This window comes from Myxocyprinus asiaticus, chromosome 23 (genome assembly GCF_019703515.2).
Source record: "Myxocyprinus asiaticus isolate MX2 ecotype Aquarium Trade chromosome 23, UBuf_Myxa_2, whole genome shotgun sequence".
Lineage (NCBI taxonomy): Eukaryota > Metazoa > Chordata > Actinopteri > Cypriniformes > Catostomidae > Myxocyprinus > Myxocyprinus asiaticus.
In genome coordinates, this window is record NC_059366.1 from 7,714,861 (window position 1) to 7,733,721 (window position 18,861).

General features: G+C 42.9%; 1 protein-coding gene across 1 annotated transcript in view; it reads left to right on the forward strand.

The window, feature by feature from the left end:
* LOC127413922 (cAMP and cAMP-inhibited cGMP 3',5'-cyclic phosphodiesterase 10A-like) overlaps nt 1-18,861 on the forward strand; it is a 146,271-nt gene that overhangs the window by 26,324 nt on the left and 101,086 nt on the right. Inside the window, 1 exon segment of the mRNA XM_051651493.1 lies at nt 13,765-13,896. Within this exon segment, the coding sequence (XP_051507453.1) occupies nt 13,765-13,896 (132 nt within the window).

Genomic DNA, 18,861 nt, shown 5'->3' on the forward strand with positions numbered 1-18,861 from the left:
ATTTAATAACATATATAGATATAAGAAAGGCCCTTAAAATAAAAATAATTCAATATATAATTATTAAATAATCATTAATATTTATTTTTTTATAATTATAAAGATAATAAATATTATAAATATAATAATTCAGATAATTAAAATGCATTACATTATTGTGGCAGATGAGTAAAGCATTGAAAAGACAATACAAACAGTGGCTCTAGAAGGCAATATATTGTTTATTTCTATATTACTGAACATCAGCCTATCATTGACCAACAGTCCACATCAATCCTTTTTGCAGTTCAATTCATCAATCTGTCTGAAATAGATTTATTATAAGGGGTTTTCTAAGGACACGTCAATGTACACCTGCATCAGACGGACAATTTTGGAGCATCTGACTTTGGTTGAGTCACATAATAAACAGAGAGTTTTTTGGTCACTGTGTCAAGTTAAACGTAGTTTGAAACTTAGAAAAACCTGTCGAGATCCCTGCATTCAGAATTGCACACATCCATCTGTTTTTGAACGCAAGAACGTGTCCTCATCTTGTGCTGTTGGTGGTGTCAAGCAAGCCTGAGAGTGGTTTGTTCTTTGTACAGCTGCGCGTTGTTTATACAGCTTACTGCCACTTGCTGAAAACAGATGGTACTTCAAGCTTGAATTGCTCCGATGGTAGGAATATATTACTTATTACAGTTCGGGGACATGATTGTGTTATTTTTGAAGTGTTATTTTTTTATGTAATAAATCACACTGAATTAATGTGTTATATCGACAGCCCTAATGTACAAACCAGTCTCATGAAAAGTTGTAATAATAGTAAGAAATAGCAAAATTGTACGAGTTGGCTTGAACAAAAACACAACATTTTTACTTACATAGAGAAAAATAAATGAACCAATGAACAATGTTATTAACATTTTTCCTAAGTTTAAACCCTTACAAAAACCCTAAACCTAACTATGATTTTAATATGAAACTTTTGTGTACCACAGAAGAAAGAAAACATTGCGGTTTGGAACGAGACGAGGGAAGTGTATTACAGATTACTGACAAACATCAGTCATTAGTATTGCATAAATAAATATGGAACGAGTATTCAGATTTGTTTACTGACATTTCCTTTTTGTAAATTAAATCTTGGATAGGAGGCTGGCTAAAATTGAATGCTTGTATTATTTCGATTTGAAATTGAGTTTGTTGATTGGTTGGTCTCTATGGGAATAAAAAAATCCATATATATAATTATACAGTATATACTATATATATATATATATATATATATATATATATATATATACACTGACAGCCAAAAATGTGGAATAATGTACAGATTTTGATCTTATGGAAAGACATTGGTACTTTTATTCACCAAAGTGGCATTCAACTTATCACAATGTATAGTCAGGACATTTATAATGTGAAAAATTACTATTACAATTTAAAAAAAAAAAAAAAAAAAAGTTAAACTACTTCAAAGAGTTCTCCTCAAAAAATCCTCCATGTGTAGCAATGACAGCTTTGCAGATCCTTGGCATTCTAGCTGTCAGTTTGTCCAGATACTCAGGTAACATTTCACCCCACACTTCCTGTAGCACTTGCCATAGATGTGGCTGTCTTGTCGGACACTTCTCACTCACCTTACTGTCTAGCTGATGCCAAAAAAGCTCAATGGGGTTAAGATCCATAACACTCTTTTCCAATTATCTGTTGTCCAATGTCTGTTTTTCTTTGCCCACTCTAACCTTTTCTCTTTTTTTTCCTGTTTCAAAAGTGTCTTTTTCTTTGTAATTCGTCCATGTGAGACGACTATTTCTCAAACTAGAGATTCTGATGTACTTATTCTCTTGTTTAGTTGTACATCTGGCCTTCCACATCTCTTTCTATCCTTGTTAGAGCCAGTTGTCCTTTGTCTTTGAAGACTGTAGTGTAGACCTTTTTATGAAATCGTCATGTTACTTTCGTAACCTCTGTTCCCTCCAGGGAACGAGACGTTGTGTCGATGTAGTGACACTAGGGGTCACTCTTGGGAGCCCCAAACACCTCTGCTTTTTTTAAAAAAGGCCAATGGGAATTGGCGAGTGGAATTTGCATGCCACTCCCCCGGACATACGGGTATAAAAGGAGCTGGCTAGCAACCACTCATTCAGGTTTTGTGCTGAGGAGCCGAGACCAGGTCCTGGCCATTTCAGAGGGTAGTTCAGCGTTGTGGCAAGAGGGACATAACGTCTCGTTCCCTCCATCAGGGAACAGAGGTTACGAAAGTAACCATGACGTTCCCTATCTGTCACTCACTCGATGTTGTGTCGATTTAGTGACACTAGGGGTCCCTATACAAAATGCAACAACTAGCTGAACTGTGTTACGTGAACTGGCGGTGCGAGACGGGCAGACCACTGTGTGCCTCGTAGTCAGCGCACCAGGCCATCACGTAACCTCCCCCAACGCTCTTATGAGCGTCGAACGGTCCTTCAGGAACAAGTCGACTGCCCAACAATAGGGACAGGCTAGCCCATCCGAGGCCTCTTTTCCTCTTTTTTCTCCCCAAAAAGAGTGGAATTTGTTAACCAACTGGGAGCCATAAGTGTCTACGTCGGGGGGTGTCCCTCCCAAGGGGAACACACCGCGGAGACCACACCCCGCCCAAAAAGGGGGGGGGTATTTTGAGTGGAATACGTCACATGGTCTTACCGAGTCTTGTCGGAAGTATGTCATGTGGAGAGGTCCCATGGTAGGTCCTACCTGAAGGGGGAGGAGTTTCTACAAAGCATGGCAACCAGCGCATCTATACCGAGGTGTGCCTCGTTCAGGGCATACCAAAGCGGGCAGTGGGAGGATTCCCAGGAAGCAAACAGGTCTACCTGTGTTCGACCGAATCGATTCCAAATCAGCTGGACCACCTGGGGGTGGAGTCTCCACTCTCCCCTGAGCGTAGCCTGTCGTGACAGTGCATTCGCTGCGGTGTTGAGGTCGCCCAGGATGTGAGTGGCTCGTAGCGACTTGAGGCGCTGCTGACTCCAGAGGAGGAGACGGCGGGCGAGTTGTGACATGCAACGGGTGTGTAGACCGCCTTGACGGTTGATGTACGCTACCGTTGCATACGGTGGTGTGGCCGCCGCTGAGGATGCCATATGCCCCAGGAGCCTCTGAAAAAATTTAAGTGGAAACGCTGTCCTCCATCTGAATGCCTTCAGACAGTTCAGCATCGATGGTGGACGGTGGTCGTGACGACGGCCATGCGCATCGGACACGTGACCCAGGAAACGAGAAAACCACTCTTTTGTTGATCTTTTGGGTACCGCAGCCACTTGGGCATGCGGCAAAAAATTAAACAAAGGATTCTCTTCCCGGCCCTCCACCGGGGGATGGAGTAGCCTGTTCACCAGTTCCAGAGAAGCGGGTCTCCTCGCCCCTGGGTCGCCCGTCTCAGGGGTGCTTCAAAGCCTTCCTCAAGATCTTAGTGGCCAGCCGTGAGACAGGTGGCGTCTGCTTCCTGCGTTGGGCTTCACGCCGGGGCCGGGCCACGGGGGCGGGCTGCGGCGGAGCTGGTGTTGTTGCTGCAGGAGGACGCCCTTGGCGACGAGCAGACGGGATGCGGGATCATGAGCCGCCCTGGGTCAGAACTACCCTCGTGCAGTAAAAGGTGCCTCCCACGATCTTGTCAGCTCCTCATGCACTTCCGGGAAGAAAGGAACCGGGGCGGGGTGTGGCCGTGGGTGGAGCCCTGAGCCCAGGAACCAATTGTCGAGCCGCGAGGGTTCAGGGGAGAGTGGAGGGTTCCACTCTAGCCCGACGCTCACGGCTGCCCGGGAAAGCATGTCCATCATTTCTGCGTCGGCCTGAGACTGGGCGACCATTCCCGAAGGAGGAAGCCCAGCCGAAGCCTCTGCATCTGACTGGATGAGCCCGCATTCCGATGCTGCGCTCAATAACTCATTGTCTTCCTGGGCTCCAAACAAGAGGTCGAACTCGCCCTGAGACGAGCCGGCAGTCTCGTCCGAGCGCCCGACCGGGTCAAGCGAACGTGCTGGGGAATGGGAGGGCTGTAGGGGGATACCCGGCGGAGGTGGTCCCATTGATGTCCCCAAATCACCCCCAGTGATAACCGGCATGGCCTCATACCCGTAGGTAGAAGGACCAAGGCGGGGAGCCGCTGGGGTGGCTTGCTTTCTTACGAATGCAAGCCGCGACCGCAACGTTGCCATGGTCATGTTCTCGCAATGAGGACAAGACCCATCCACGAACGACGTCTCCGTGTGGGCAGCGCCCAGACACGTAAAACAGCAATCGTGGCCGTCAGAAGCGGAGAGATAGCAACAGCAACCAGGAATAACACACAAACGGAAAGGCATCTTTAAAAAGACGTTCCGTGTGTGCCGCTCTTTTAGAATGAAAATATACTCTTTTTTTAGAATATACTCTTTTGTTATTCTGGCAAAGCACCCAGGGGCGTTCTCTGCACTCCATGGGTGCAGAGGGGGAGAAGCTGCTGAAATGTGCCGTAAAATCCAGCAGATGAGGTGAATGAACTCACGGATGAATTCAGCTTCAATGAATAGAACCGCTCGGCTCCGAAGAGAAAATCTGAACGAGTGGTTGCATACCAGCTCCTTTTATACCCGTATGTCCGGGGGAGTGGCATGCAAATTCCACTCGCCAATTCCCATTGGCCTTTTTTCAAAAAAGCAGAGGTGTTTGGGGCTCCCAAGAGTGACCCCTATTGTCACTACATCGACACAATGTCCAGTGAGTGACAGATAGGGAACTTCAGTTTTTTGGCAATTTCAAGCATTTTATATCCTTCATTCCTCAAAACAATGATTGACTGACGAGATTCTAGGAGACTTCACCCGCAAGTGGTGAACCAGGCATGTGAGAGATACATGCAAGCTGGGAAGGCTGAAAAGGACCTGTCCACTCGGCAAGAAGCAGATTGCATACTTGCAGAGACTGAACAGCAGTTAGAGAAAATAATAGTTTTGAGATTGTAAACTTCTGCAAATTTAAATTCAGCGTTCAATATGTTTTATGTCTTTATGCATAGTGTCTAATAATGCATTGGCAATGTACACTTAAGCTTCTCTTGCTTAAAAAGTTTGATATGAATTTAATCTGCCCATTTGACGTTATTATATAAAAAAAAGTCCACTGGAAAACGCCTAAAGATTTTGCCCAACTTTTAATTGCAGAGTGTCCATACATACTTGTGGCATGTATTCATATATATATATATATATATATATATATATATACACTGTATATTTTATTTTCATATTTATCTTTATATACATTTATATATGTACTGTAGATGGGGTAAATGTGCTTAATTGTCGTCACAATGTGAAAAATCTTAATGGTGCTAAAAACAGACTTCATTTTCTTTATTCAAAATCTATATCTTTTTTTATTTTGATTGTGGGTTAAAATATTACCAGGATATGTTTTCGTGTCACCCATTTACTTAAAATTAACTCCATAACTAGTGATAGTGTTCATATTTAGGATCATACAGTATGTGTATGCCTTCTTGGTGTGATGGTTTAAAACAAAGAGAGACACTAACTGCAATTATCGACTACTAATTTACTGTTTTATATTTCCATTCACATGCAGTGGCTCGATCAGCACTGCATAAAACCTGGCAGAAGGTCGTTCAGTCTCATTTCTCCCATCTCACGCTCAGCCTTTGTATGTGTGCGTCCCCTCCAGTCTGATTTATTAAGCAGCGTTCTCTGCCCATGTGCGTCAGCACTGGATCTGGGAGTCTCGTGAGGCGTTGTGCTCCTGAGGAGCTGTGTCTCATGTCTGGACAGCGTCAGTCGACAGCAGCCACCCCATCCCCCTCCTCCCTCTCTCTCTCTCTCTCTCTCTCTCTCTCTCTCTCTCTCTCTGTGTATAGAGACCTGCACTTCCATGCATCAACAGATAATATGCTTTTTGTATATGACTGCTTGTGTGTGTCTTTCTCACATCTGGTTTGGTTTTAGTGTTCAAAGAGTGGAGGCTCTGCCATTGTCATCTGTTCTGTCTTTTGTTGTTGTGCACCAAAACAGTCTGTAGCCGCTCACTACCCTTTTGTCAGCTTATGGGAGCTCTGTGGGCTTGCTTGCGTCTCAATATCTTCTTCCTAACATGTGTGTTTGTGTAGTGTGGTACATATGCCTCCCAGCTGTGTTTCCCCAGAGTTTGCCCATTAAGTCAAGACGCACATGTTCTCCAAATGTCTTACCGTAGCATGGTTTCATTTTAGTCCATCGTGGCATTTTACAAACAAACAAAAAAACACTAAAGGCCCCATTTTAAGAGTGCTAGCATTAAGCGCAGCGCTATACGATAAATCATAAGCTCAAAGTCAATGTTCATGGCCATAAAGTTTTGGTAATTTCGTGTAAGCATGCACTAAGTGTAGGCACACTTTGGTTCGGCAAAATTGTGCATGCAAATTGCAAATGGGCTGGGTCAATTGCAATTTAATTCGGATTTTCTTCTCTGGTTTAAGTCCAATGCCTGACAAGCACCAGCGATTTAAACAAAGAGAGCACATTCATAAGGAGTTGGTAGTATAAATTAATTTTGTATGCAGTGGATTACAAGAATGGAAATTTGGACTTAAGTTCTTTTGTGCATTAACTGCATCCCTATTGAATGTCAGGTATATTTCTATGACAGTCATGCTCCTTTTATACGCATGAAAAATTTGGTTCTCGAAAGGACTTCGATTTATGCTCTGTTAAATTATATAGAATGTAAGTATTATTTAACATTTTGATCGAATGACAAAACAAACCATTGCTACTATTAACAGTTATTGTTTGGGCTTTCCTGTGACATAAAATTCACTCTACGACAATAGTTGGAAAAATATTAATATCAGTTAGATCAGAAAACAATTGAAAAATAAACAATGACCTCTAGAAGGTTCTACACAAATCTCATACGTTTTTGTTTCATAAAATGGCTACAATGGTGACTTTCAGTTAAATTATTTGACGTTCCAATATAATGTCAAAGTTTGGACATTTATTTATTACAACCTGCTGGTGGATTCTCCAAACTGCAAATGCAGGAACTGAGTTTAGACTTTGCGCTGAAAACAGACGTGGGTCTCAAATATCTTAGCACAACGACCTATTTCTCAGGAAATTAGCAAATTGCGCTTTGTACCACTTCATTAACATTCAATACACCCATAGATAGCGCAAAGGCTCCCACCCATGCCCACATGCGCTTTGCACTGACACGAAAATTGCACTTAAAATTAGGACTCTCATGAAAATTGGATAAAACGTAGTGCACAGTCGCTTATTTAGCGTGCTCACGAAAATAGAACCCAATATGTGCAGATCAGGGTTATTCAATTAAAGCTCCTGTAGTGGCCAGTCTCTAAAATTCCTTCCCAGCAAAGGTCCAAACAATCATACTTTAAATTTGAGAAGAAAAATTGTTCTATTGCATTTAAATAAAATAATAAATGTTATTAAATTTTATTACATTTTGCATTTAAGGGATATTTATGATAAAATTTGACAGCCATAACACTTTGTCTATTTTGCATTGGTTATTTATTATTTTTTTACAAAGTAGTCTCTTTAAGACTGCTGCTTTGTGCAGTTAGTAGAATCACAAATAATAATAATAAAAATAATAAATACTAGACAGACTTTTTCTTTCGTAAAACATATACTGTAAATATTATTATCATAATATAAAATTTCTCATACTGTGAGTAGGCTGTATCCATAGCCTAAATTACTCATTGTTTTTCTGCAACAGTTAATGGTAGGACAAGTAGGGCAGACGTACCTTACTGATACCAAGGCCATTTTAAGATCATAGGTGGTCATGTTTACCTGTTGAGTTGACTGTAAGACTCACCTCCTTCCTGCAAACACACATCCCTGCTTTTAAACTTTAACACTACCTTCATAGTGGTTACCTACATACTACAACACATGATCAAAACAAATAAGAAAACAAAGCTTTGTTCAGTATTGGTCAGTCTAACATAAAATATAATTAAAAAAATCTTCTTCCTTTGGCTGCTCCCATTAGGGGTCACCACAGCAGACCATCTGTGATCCGTATATTTGACATGGCACAGGTTTTATGCCGGATGCCCTTCCTGACACAACCCCCAGTGGCTGGGGGAATCTCACTCACATCTATGGGGCAATTTAGAGTCTCCAGTCACTTAACCTGCATGGTTTTGGACTTGTGGGGAAAAACCGGAGCACCCGGAGGAAACCCACGCAAACACAGGGAGAACATGCAAACTCCACACAGAAAAGCCCAGTTGAGCCTTCTTGCTGTGAGGTGAAAGTGCTAATCACTGAGCCACCGTGCCGCCCCAAAATATAACAACAACAATAAACCTTAAAAAAAAAATAATCTGGCATCTTCAAGGGAATAAATCAACCAGCCTAGTGGTAGCTTGTTGTAAGCCAACCGACGCCACCAAGAACATTAGAAAAGTGCTTGGCTTCGACAATGGCCCAGTAAATGGATGTTTGTCGTGACAACAAAGACAATAAACAGCAGCACTTAGTGAGCTCTCAAACACTTAATTGCCTATTAAGCACAATCAACTTGTCCATCCTCTTCCTGTGTCTCCACAAGGGCTCCCTGGAGTTGCACAATGAGAGCGGACCCAGTATTGAGCCTTTCAGCACACCACTGGGATCAGTCTTGAAAGTTGCAATTGGGACAGCAGTGGGGTGGGACAGAGTTGTTTTGCAGTGCCTGCCTCTTATCTGTCACATAACAAAACCTCTTTTTGTTCTAGTTCAGTTTAATTTTTCACTTTACAAAACAACTAAATTTCTGTTTCTCGTGATCTTAAAAATGCTTTGAACTAAAGGCTTATGGTTAAATACTTCAAATGGCCTAGCTTTTAGACAAATATAATTTTTGCCTATGTGAGCTTTTCTTTGACTTAATTAAATGTGACCAATAGTGTTTAAAAAGCGAATTAGGATGTACCTCCTGAAGTTGGTTAAAAGAACACTAAGTTGAAATCTAGGCAAAGGGTGGATATACTAGAAGAGATTAGACTTTTGATTAATTTAACACCTCTGATCACTGCATAGTTCCCATACTTCAGTTTGTGTTTATGATGGCTATTATCCTAAATGTGGAAAATAGCAATAAAGAATGAGGTTTGTCAGGTATTGTACTGTATATCTAAGAAAAACAAGCAAACCAAACAATGCACATACATATCAAAGACACAATGCAACAACAGAACCCCAGTCAACAGCAAAGTGATGGTATGAATAAGCATTGTTTTGACCCACCAGTCCAAACAGAATGAGTACGAGTGGAAAAACTAAATGTCCAAACAAGCACTTCCTGCTGGATAAATGAAACAAAGACGCCATGGCGTGGAAATAACCAGGACCTCAAGCAGTTATAACACTATGACCATGTGAAGCAGCAATGCTTAAAATCAAAAACTAAATGTATCTACGCAGACAGGTGTCAGTAATCCAGTCCAAGACCACTAGGATAAATAGGAGCTGGCAAAATGTGTGCTGGAATGTTCCTGGTTTAATACAGTGTAAGCTCACTTGGCAGTATTTGTGGCATAATGTTGATTACCACAAAAATGATTTTGTTCCATCCCTCATTTACTTAAAAAAAGCAAAGATCGTGGTTAGTGTAAGGATTTATAATGGAAGTGAAAGGGGCCAGTCCATAAACATAAAAAAAACACAGACTCAAAATTTTCAAGTTTCAAAAGTATAGCCAAAAGACGTGAACATTATATGTGTTAACATGATTTAAGTGTGATAAAATTACTTACTAACCTTCCCACTGTAAAGTTCTGTCCAGTTTTACGTCTTTGTTGTCATGACAATATAACGCCGTAAACATTGCAGTCTGGTAACCACCGTAATGCAGGTAAATCCCTGAGTTTATCACACTAAAATCATGTTAACACGTAAAATATTTGTGGCTATACTTCTGAAACAGTGTGCATTTTTTTTGTCTGTGATCTGGACCCATTTACTTCCATTGTGAATACCTTACTGTAACACAGATTTCTGCTTCTTCTTTTTTTCTTTTTTATAAATAAGGGACGAGTCTAAATAATTATGTGTGGTAATCAACATTATGCCACTAATGCTGTCAATTGAGCTTAATTTATATTGAACCTGGAATATTCCTTTAAGCATATTTACGTTAATTTCACTTTATAACAAGAAAGGTCATTTGAAATGTCCTGCAGCGTCAGCAAACACAGGCAACACTTGAATTGCAAAGATTTGAGGTTTCTATTATCATGACCTAATATACCTGTGTGTCAAAATATGAATCTAATATCTAATACCAATTACAGTAATTTAATACTGTAAATATGTATATAATACATTCAAGTGTATTCATATAAAATGTATTCCTATATATTTAAATGAACATAAAACAAATAATTCTTACATGAAACTGCATTTAGTGATAACTGTCGTGATTTTTGTGAAAATAAATGTGATTTGGTTAAAGCTACACTATGTAAGATTTTTTTGTTTGAAATGAACAAAGTTTCATTATTGAGCGAGTAGACCAACAACCCGTCTTCCAAACCATGTTTTCGCCTTACAGCGATTCACTATGTTACGTCTACAATAGAGATTTTTATTTAAAGCTGTCTGGATGGATTTGGCACGAAATCACAGGCATCGTAATCGTAATTCATCCTTGCATGTTTACATCATGTCCGTGAGCTCAGAAAGAAGGTCTGGCTGCGGTGCGACTCATGTGAATGTCTGAGAAGCGGGAAGCGAGTGCAACGGCTGTTCAGCAGCACCGGGTAATCACTCTCCTCATGGATTTGTTTTTAACTGTTTGAAGTTGTTTTCCCGCTGTAATGCATGGGTATGATTTCCGGTAGGATTATTATGCTTTAATTAATCGAATGTGTGCCGATCGCAATGGTTTCATTTTTTTCCAGTGAAGTTTCTGTTACATGTTTACTAATATTCATGACTTCTGAGTATTTTATAACATTGCTGCAGTTTCGAGATTCCCAGAGTGTGTCTCTAAGTACAGTATGTGTGTGCCGCTGTTTTCTTAGGCTTTTTTTTTTTTTTACCTCAGTCACAGAAATGCATAGGTTGAAAGATTATTTATTTATTTATTGCCTGACAAAGACCTAATGGTCTAAACATTGCAAGCAAGTGTAAACCAAGGAAGTATTTTTGGAGCAATAAATCAGTGTATAGACACATGCCTTTTTTTCTCCTTTAAACAGATTCCCAAGAATGTATGCTCATCTCAAGTTGTTTATAATATACCGCTTTCATAGCGATTTGTTTACAGTGTAACCCACTCTCTTTTGTAACTTTACTTCCAAATAAATGACTAAACAAGTTTTATTGTAACTGTGATATGGCATATTTCAGTGTATTATTTTCATGTTCAATAAAGTATTTCATCATTATTAAATCGTCATTTTGCATTTTTATATTACAGTGTTATTGTTTGCAGTACATAGACGTACTGTTGTGGTATTACAGTTCACTCGCATTCTCCACTGAGACTGTAGATTGTAATATAAAAATATAGTGTCTTCAATTGAGCTCATATCGCCTTATAACGAGTTTCACCTCTTAAATTGATATATGTAGTACAATACAAACATTAATGTGTATTGTGTAGTGGATAAAACACTTTAATAATTATATTAAAATATAATTAGGAGTGTTGCTTATCTTCCTCAAAGTAAGTAATATTGGTTATAAATGTTTAAGCGAACAACATAATATCAACATGAAAATAGTTTGTCATGACTCCGCTCTGGAGGTGATCTCAGAGTCCTCGCTCAAACCAGGAGATTTATCTGCCACAAGAGCAGAGCTGAATCACGACTGACGTGAAGTGTTCCTCCGCAAGTAACTTGCAGTTTTATGCTTCAACCGCTAGAGGGCCAAAAGTTACATAGTGTATATTAACAGTTTTTCTCAATTGCTTTGGCTCAGTTCTCGAATGAGAATTATTTTTTTCACAACAATAAGTTCCAATCTCTGAACAATAAGTTTCTTGTTCACAGCAGATTTGAATTTCTTATTCATTTAAGCAGATTGCACGTGTTTTGGCACATGTGTGCAAAAGAGTAAGTACAATTGTCAACAATTTGCACAATAACTAAATGCACATGGCTTGCTGATCAGAAGTGATGAGTTGATTCTCAGTGAAATTGTCATACACTTCACAACTTCTAAATGTTCTTTCATCGTGTGAGCCATTACATGCAAAATGATCCATCCAGTTATCAAGATCTGTCAGACATACATGTATATTCCATAAATATCTATGACATGGAATGTTTTTTCATTGTTGTGGGTTTTATTTTATTTTTATTTTTATTTTTTGCATGGATGGCAATTTTCTGTTCAAAATATATGACTTGACATGTAAGAAATGTGTAAAAATGGACATGCAAATGTTAATTTTCTGTTTACATGTAACACTTTGCTACAAAAATAAATTTACTGTATACATACAAATGTGCATATCCTTTTTCTGTGTACTACAGTATTGTACAGTATTGACTTTTCCCAGTAAACTTTTACCTACTGTTGAAATCGGTATCTAAAAAGCTCAGTGTGATACACAATCGCATTCAGCTATAGTATAGTACATTATAGTATAGTACAGTAAGCAGTCAGTGTCAACAAAAAAGTAGAACAAAAATGAAATTTGAATATAGCAAATATTTCCAGGGTTGACTGCCATGGTGAAAAAAGCATCTAAACATTTTGACCAGTACGGCTCACACAATGACAAAAAAAAATCATTTTGGCAGCTTTGGCCAGTTTACTGACACAATAACTAGGTTTGAAGCATGAATTCAATGTTTTGGGTGAGTTACTACATTTTGCAGACATGCAATAGAGTTGTGATGTCGCATAAAAGAGTTGTGACAATTATACTTAAAGTTTAGAGAATGTTAAGACTGTATCCAGTGAGCCAAAGCGACTGGGAAAAACTGTAATATGTATGTGGGTAGTTGAAGCATGACATGTCCATGAGTTTTTTTTTAGTCAACATCAAGATTGTAGGTTAAAATGTACATATATGAATGGATAAGGGAAAGTGTATATTTAAGGTGTTGTTTACCTTTTTTTCATTTTTTTTTTTCATTGCTCACCAAGTTTGTGGACATTTTTAAACATCTTCTTGCCTTAACTGGTCTGATGTGTGACAAATTTTTAAAATAGAAACATTCAATGTAGTCTCTCAATTAATAAGGTCATAAAAACTGCATTTATGATACATATTAAAGAATCAGCAAATTACTGTTTAAATTGTAGTTGCTGCCTAGTTACCACTCCTGAGGTGAATTAAATTGTTTAAAAATGTCATGTTTATTTTAGCCAAACGGCATGTGATACTGAGGTACTACACAATGACTGATGGGTAAATTTCCCTGTTCACATCCTTTGAAGTGAAAAATCAATGTACACTTGTTCCCTATGGTGTTTGCAGTACCCTTCGGACAAAGCAAATAGCCTACACTCCTTACTATTTGTAATCTAATTAAAATACCCTATGAGTTCACTTTGTTGGGCGATACTCTTACTCTGAATATTTCTTCTTTAGAATTAGTCACAGTGGACAACAACAACATGTAACAGCTTTTTTGTACAATCTTGAAAAAGACAGGCCTGTTGTAATGATATAAGTGGAGATGATTTTCCTGATACTTTCACACCGCAGATGTCTGTTTTTGTGAATGAATGTGAGAGGAAGAAACTAATGATGCTGACTGTATTGCAGGTCTGACAGATGAGAAAGTGAAGGCTTATCTGTCCCTCCACCCGCAGATGCTGGATGAGTTTGTGCTGGAGAGCGTGAGCGCAGAGACCGTACACAGATGGCTCAAACGCAAGAACAGCACTCAGCCTGCAGGTATGCACTTGTGGTCGTGTGGACTGTGTTATAATGTTCTGGTAAAGGAGCTCTGTGTTCCAAAAAAATAATACTGAGTTGACTGCCTGGTACAAGCTGTTTGATTTTGGGGTTATTTTAGTGATGCTTACTATTTGATAGTTTTTAAGATTATGTAATTTTAGACTGGTATTAAAGGGTTTATTATTTATTTATTTTATTTTGTATTAAAGTTGACACGAAAATATCAATTATGATATTATTTACTCACCCTCATATCGTTCCAAACCCGTATGCTGTATTTTTCCTGGGAAACACAAAATATTTTTTTAAGAATGTTGATGCAGTTTTTAAACCATACAGAGACAGTTATTACTAAATTCTCCTTTTACTTTTAATTTGATTTTGAAAAAATAAAAAAGCATGTAATAACAGCACGCATTTGAAATGACATAAGGGTAAATAATTACATTTTCATTTTTTGAGTGAACTATTCCTTTAACATAATATTGAATTTTTTTATGTCTATTTTGCTTTTTTGTTTTATACTTACCTCTTAGTGTACCCATGCTTTTGAAAAGTGTTTTACAGCAATCTTTTAAGATTGCCCTTCTTTGAAAATAGTACATTTGTGTGTGTGTGTGTGTGTGTGTATATGTGTGTGTACATAATCTCATGTAATCTCAATCTTTGAAAGTGGACTGTTTCATGGTTTAATGGTTTCAATAGATAAATTAATTAGATAAAATATGAATATCAATAATAATACACCATGGTGAGACTAACTTGCACAGGCTGTTTCTGCTTTGCTCCCATAAGCTCAAGAGACACATGTGGATGATAACTGACACAACGAGACATATCTGACTTCGGTGAAATAGAGCTGACACACAGCCTTTATCCTGCTCACAACTCGTTGCCCAGTATTACTATAGTTTACTTTGAAACCATAATGCTCCCACACAACAGATTTTAGAGATGCCAGTGGGTCTTAAATCTCTGGCTAATTTAAGTCTGATATATTTAGATTTTGTTTAGTTCCCTATCTGTCACTCACTCGACATTGTGTCAATGTAGTGACACTAGGGGTCACTCTTGGGAGCCTGAGACACCTCTGGTCTTTGATAAAAGGCCAATGAAAATTGGCTAGTGGTATTTGCATGCCACTCCCCCGGACATACGGGTATAAAAGGAGCTGGTATGCAACCACTCATTCAGATTTTCTCTTCGGAGCCGAACGGTCATGCTCATTGAGCTGAATTCTTACTGTTCATTCACCTCTGCTGGATCTGACGGTGCATTTCAGCGGCTTCTCCCTCCTCTGCACTGGTGCACTGCAGAGAACGCCCCTGGGCGCTTCGGCAGAAAAAAGAGAGTATATTTTCTGAAAGTATATTTCTCTGAAAGAGTATATTTCTCTAAAAGAGCGGCACACACAGAACGTCTTTTTAAAGACGTGTCTTTTTAAAGATGCCTTTCCGATTGTGTGTTATTCCTGGTTGCGGTCATTACCTTTCAACTTCAGACGGTCATGATTGCTGTCTTTCGTGTCTGGGCGCGACCCACACGGAGGCAGTGTTCGTGGATGGTTCATGTTCTCACTGCGAGAACATGACCATGGCAACGTTGCGGTCGTGGCTTGCTTTCGTAAGAAAGGTCCCCCCGCGGACCTCCCACTCCCCAGCACGCTCGTCTGCCCTGACCGGGCTTCCAGATGAGTCCACCGGCTCCTCACGGTGAGTCTGGCCTCTTGTTCGGAGCCCGCGAAGCTGATGAGCTCTCGAGCGCAGCATCGGAGAGCGGGCTCGTCCAGTCAGACGCAGAAGCCTCAGCTGGGCTCCCCCCTTCGGGGACGATTGCCCAGTCACAGGCTGATGCAGAGATGATGGACATGCTTTCCCAGGCAGCCACGAGCATCGGGTTAGAGTGGAACCCTCCGCTCTCCCCTGAACCCTTGCGGCTCGATGATTGGTTCCTGGGCTCGCGGCGCCGCTCAAAGCAGCCACGCCCCACTCCAGTGCCTTTCCTCCCGGAAGTGCACGAGGAGCTGATGAAATCGTGGGGGGGCACCTTTTACTGCCCGGTCCCGATTCCTCAGTTCCACCACCCTCACTACCCTCGACGGTGGGGTGGCCAGGGGCTATACGGCGATTCCCCCGGTTGATAAGGTGCTCGCGGTGCACCTATGCCCGCAGAGCGCCACCACCTGGCGCGGACGCCCAAAGCTCCCATCCAAGCTCTGTAGGTTCACGTCGTCCCTGACGGCTAAAGCCTACAGAGCTGCTGGACAAGCCGCCTCTGCCCTGCACGCCATGGCTCTCCTGCAGGTCCACCAAGCCAAGGCATTAAAAGAACTGCACGAGGGTAGTTCCGCCCCAGATCTGATGCAGGAACTGCGCTCGGCGACCGACCTTGCTCTCTGAGCGACGAAGGTCATGGCGTGGTCTCTCGGGCAGACAATGTCCACATTAGTGGTCCAGGAGTACCACCTTTGGCTCTACCTGGTCGAGATGGGTGAGGCCGACAAGACATGGTTCCTTGCTGCCCCCATTTCCCAGGCTGGCCTATTCGGCGACACCGTCGAGGAGATTGCCCAGCAGTTCTCAACGGTGAAGCAGCAGACGGAGGCTATCCGTCTCAAGATCCCGAACCCCATCTGTTCGTCGCAAAGGGCATCCCCCTGCAGTGACTGCACCGGCTCAGCCGCAGCCCGCCCCTTCGGCCCGGCCCCGGCGTGGCGCCCACCGCAGGAAGCAGATGCCACCCGTCTCACAGTCGGCCACTAAGAACCCACGAAGGTTATCAAAGCGCCCCTGAGATGGGCGACCCAGTGTCGAAGAAAACCATTCAACTGGAGCTGGTAGGAAGACCACTCCATCCCCGGTGGAGGGCCAGGAGGAGAATCTTTTGTTGCCTTTTTGTTTGATTTCGCTGCATGCCCAAGTTGCTGTGGTACCCAACAGTTCAGCAAAAGAGCGGTTTCCTCCTTCCCTGGGTCACATATCCAGTGTGCACGGTCGTCTTCACGACCACCGTCCACGGGTTTTTCCTTGCAGGATTGGCGCTCCAGCAGTGGTCTTCCCGCCCCTGCGTGCCCAGCTGTGGCACACATCCGCCCCCGATGTGACAGTCTCCACGGGTCACGAGAACAGGCCTCTTCCTCCCCTGTCCCAGGCTGTTCCAGGGGTGGTCACAAGGAGCCAGGAAAGTGCTTCGATGTCCCTAGACTCAGCACGGCCACAACATGGTGTGGCACCTCGAGCTCCGCCCCGCTGCGAGGCCCCACCTGCGGGTACGTCCCACGATGTTGTCCTTTTGGTCCCCCTTGCGCGGAACCTGGATGCGTGGCTTGCGCTTTCCAATCCGTCGCGTTGGCTGGTCCGGACCGTCCAACTCGGCAACGCGATTCAGTTTGCCAGGCGTTCGCCCAGGTTCAGCGGTATCCACTTCACCTTGGACGAAAACGCTGCTACCTTGCGCACGGAGATCGCTACCCTCCTACGGAAGGATGCGATAGAACCTGTCCCTCCAGCCGAGATGAAGAAGGGGTTTTACAGCCCCTACTTCATCGTACCGAAAAAAGTCAGTGGGTTTGCAGCCAATCTTGGACCTGCGAGTACTGAACCGGGCTTTACACAGACTCCCGTTCAAGATGCTGACGCAAAAACGCATTTTGGCGAGCATCCGGCATCAAGATTGGTTCGCGGCGGTAGACTTGAAGGATACGTATTTCCACGTCTTGATTCTACCTCGACACAGACCCTTCCTGCGGTTTGCATTCGAGGGTCAGGCGTATCAGTATAAGGTCCTCCCTTTCGGCCTGTCCTTGTCTCCTCGCGTCTTCACGAAAGTCACAGAGGCAGCCCTTGCCCAGTTAAGGGAAGTGGGATTTCGCATTCTCAACTACCTCGACGATTGGCTAATCCTGGCTCACTCTTGGGACATGTTGTGTGCACACAGGGACCTGGTGCTCTCACACCTCAGCCGACTAGGGCTTCGGGTCAGCTGGGAAAAGAGCAAGCTCCTCCCGGTTCAGAGCATCTGTTTCCTCGGTTTGGAGTTGGACTCAGTCTCTTTGACAGCGTGCCTCATGAACGAGTGCGCGCAGTCGGTGCTGGCCTGTTTGAAGGCATTCAAACAGAAAACAGCGGTTCCACTGAAACTCTTTCAGAGGCTCCTGGGGCATATGGCATCCTCAGCGGTGGCCACCCTGCTCAGGTTGATGCATATGAGACCGCTTCAGCACTGGCTTCAGACTCGAGTCCCGAGATGGACATGGCGCCGCGGGACACATCACATGGTCATCACGCCGGTCTGTCACTGTCTTTTCAGCCCTTGGACCGACCTCTCATTTCTATGGGCAGGCGTTCCCCTAGAGCAGGTCTCCAGGCGTGTCGTGGTCATGACAGACGCCTCCAAAATGGGCTGGGGCGCTGTTCGCAACGGGCACGCAGCCGCCGGCTTGTGGATAGGCCTGCGACTGCATTGGCACATCAACTGCCTCGAATTGTTGGCAATTCTGCTCGCCCTGCGGAGGTTTCAGCCGTTGATACAGGGCAAGCACGTGTTAGTTCGGACAGACAACACAGCAACGGTAGCATATGTCAACCGCCAAGGTGGTCTGCGCTCTCGTTCAACTCGCCCGCCATCTCCTCCTCTGGAGTCAGCAGCACTTCAAGTTGCGCGAGCCACTCACATCCCGGGCGACCTCAACACTACAGTGGACGCGCTGTCATGGCAGGTTACTCTCAGGGGAGAGTGGAGACTCCACCCTCAGGTGGTCCAGCTGATTTGGAGTCGATTCGGACAGGCACAGGTGGACCTGTTCGCCTCCCAAGAATCCTCCCACTGCCCGCTCTAGTATGCCCCGTCCGAGGCACCCCTCGGCATAGACGTGCTGGCACACAGCTGGCCCCCTGGCCTGCACAAATATGCGTTTCCCCCAGTGAGCGTACTTGCACAGACTCTGCAAGATCAGGGAGGACG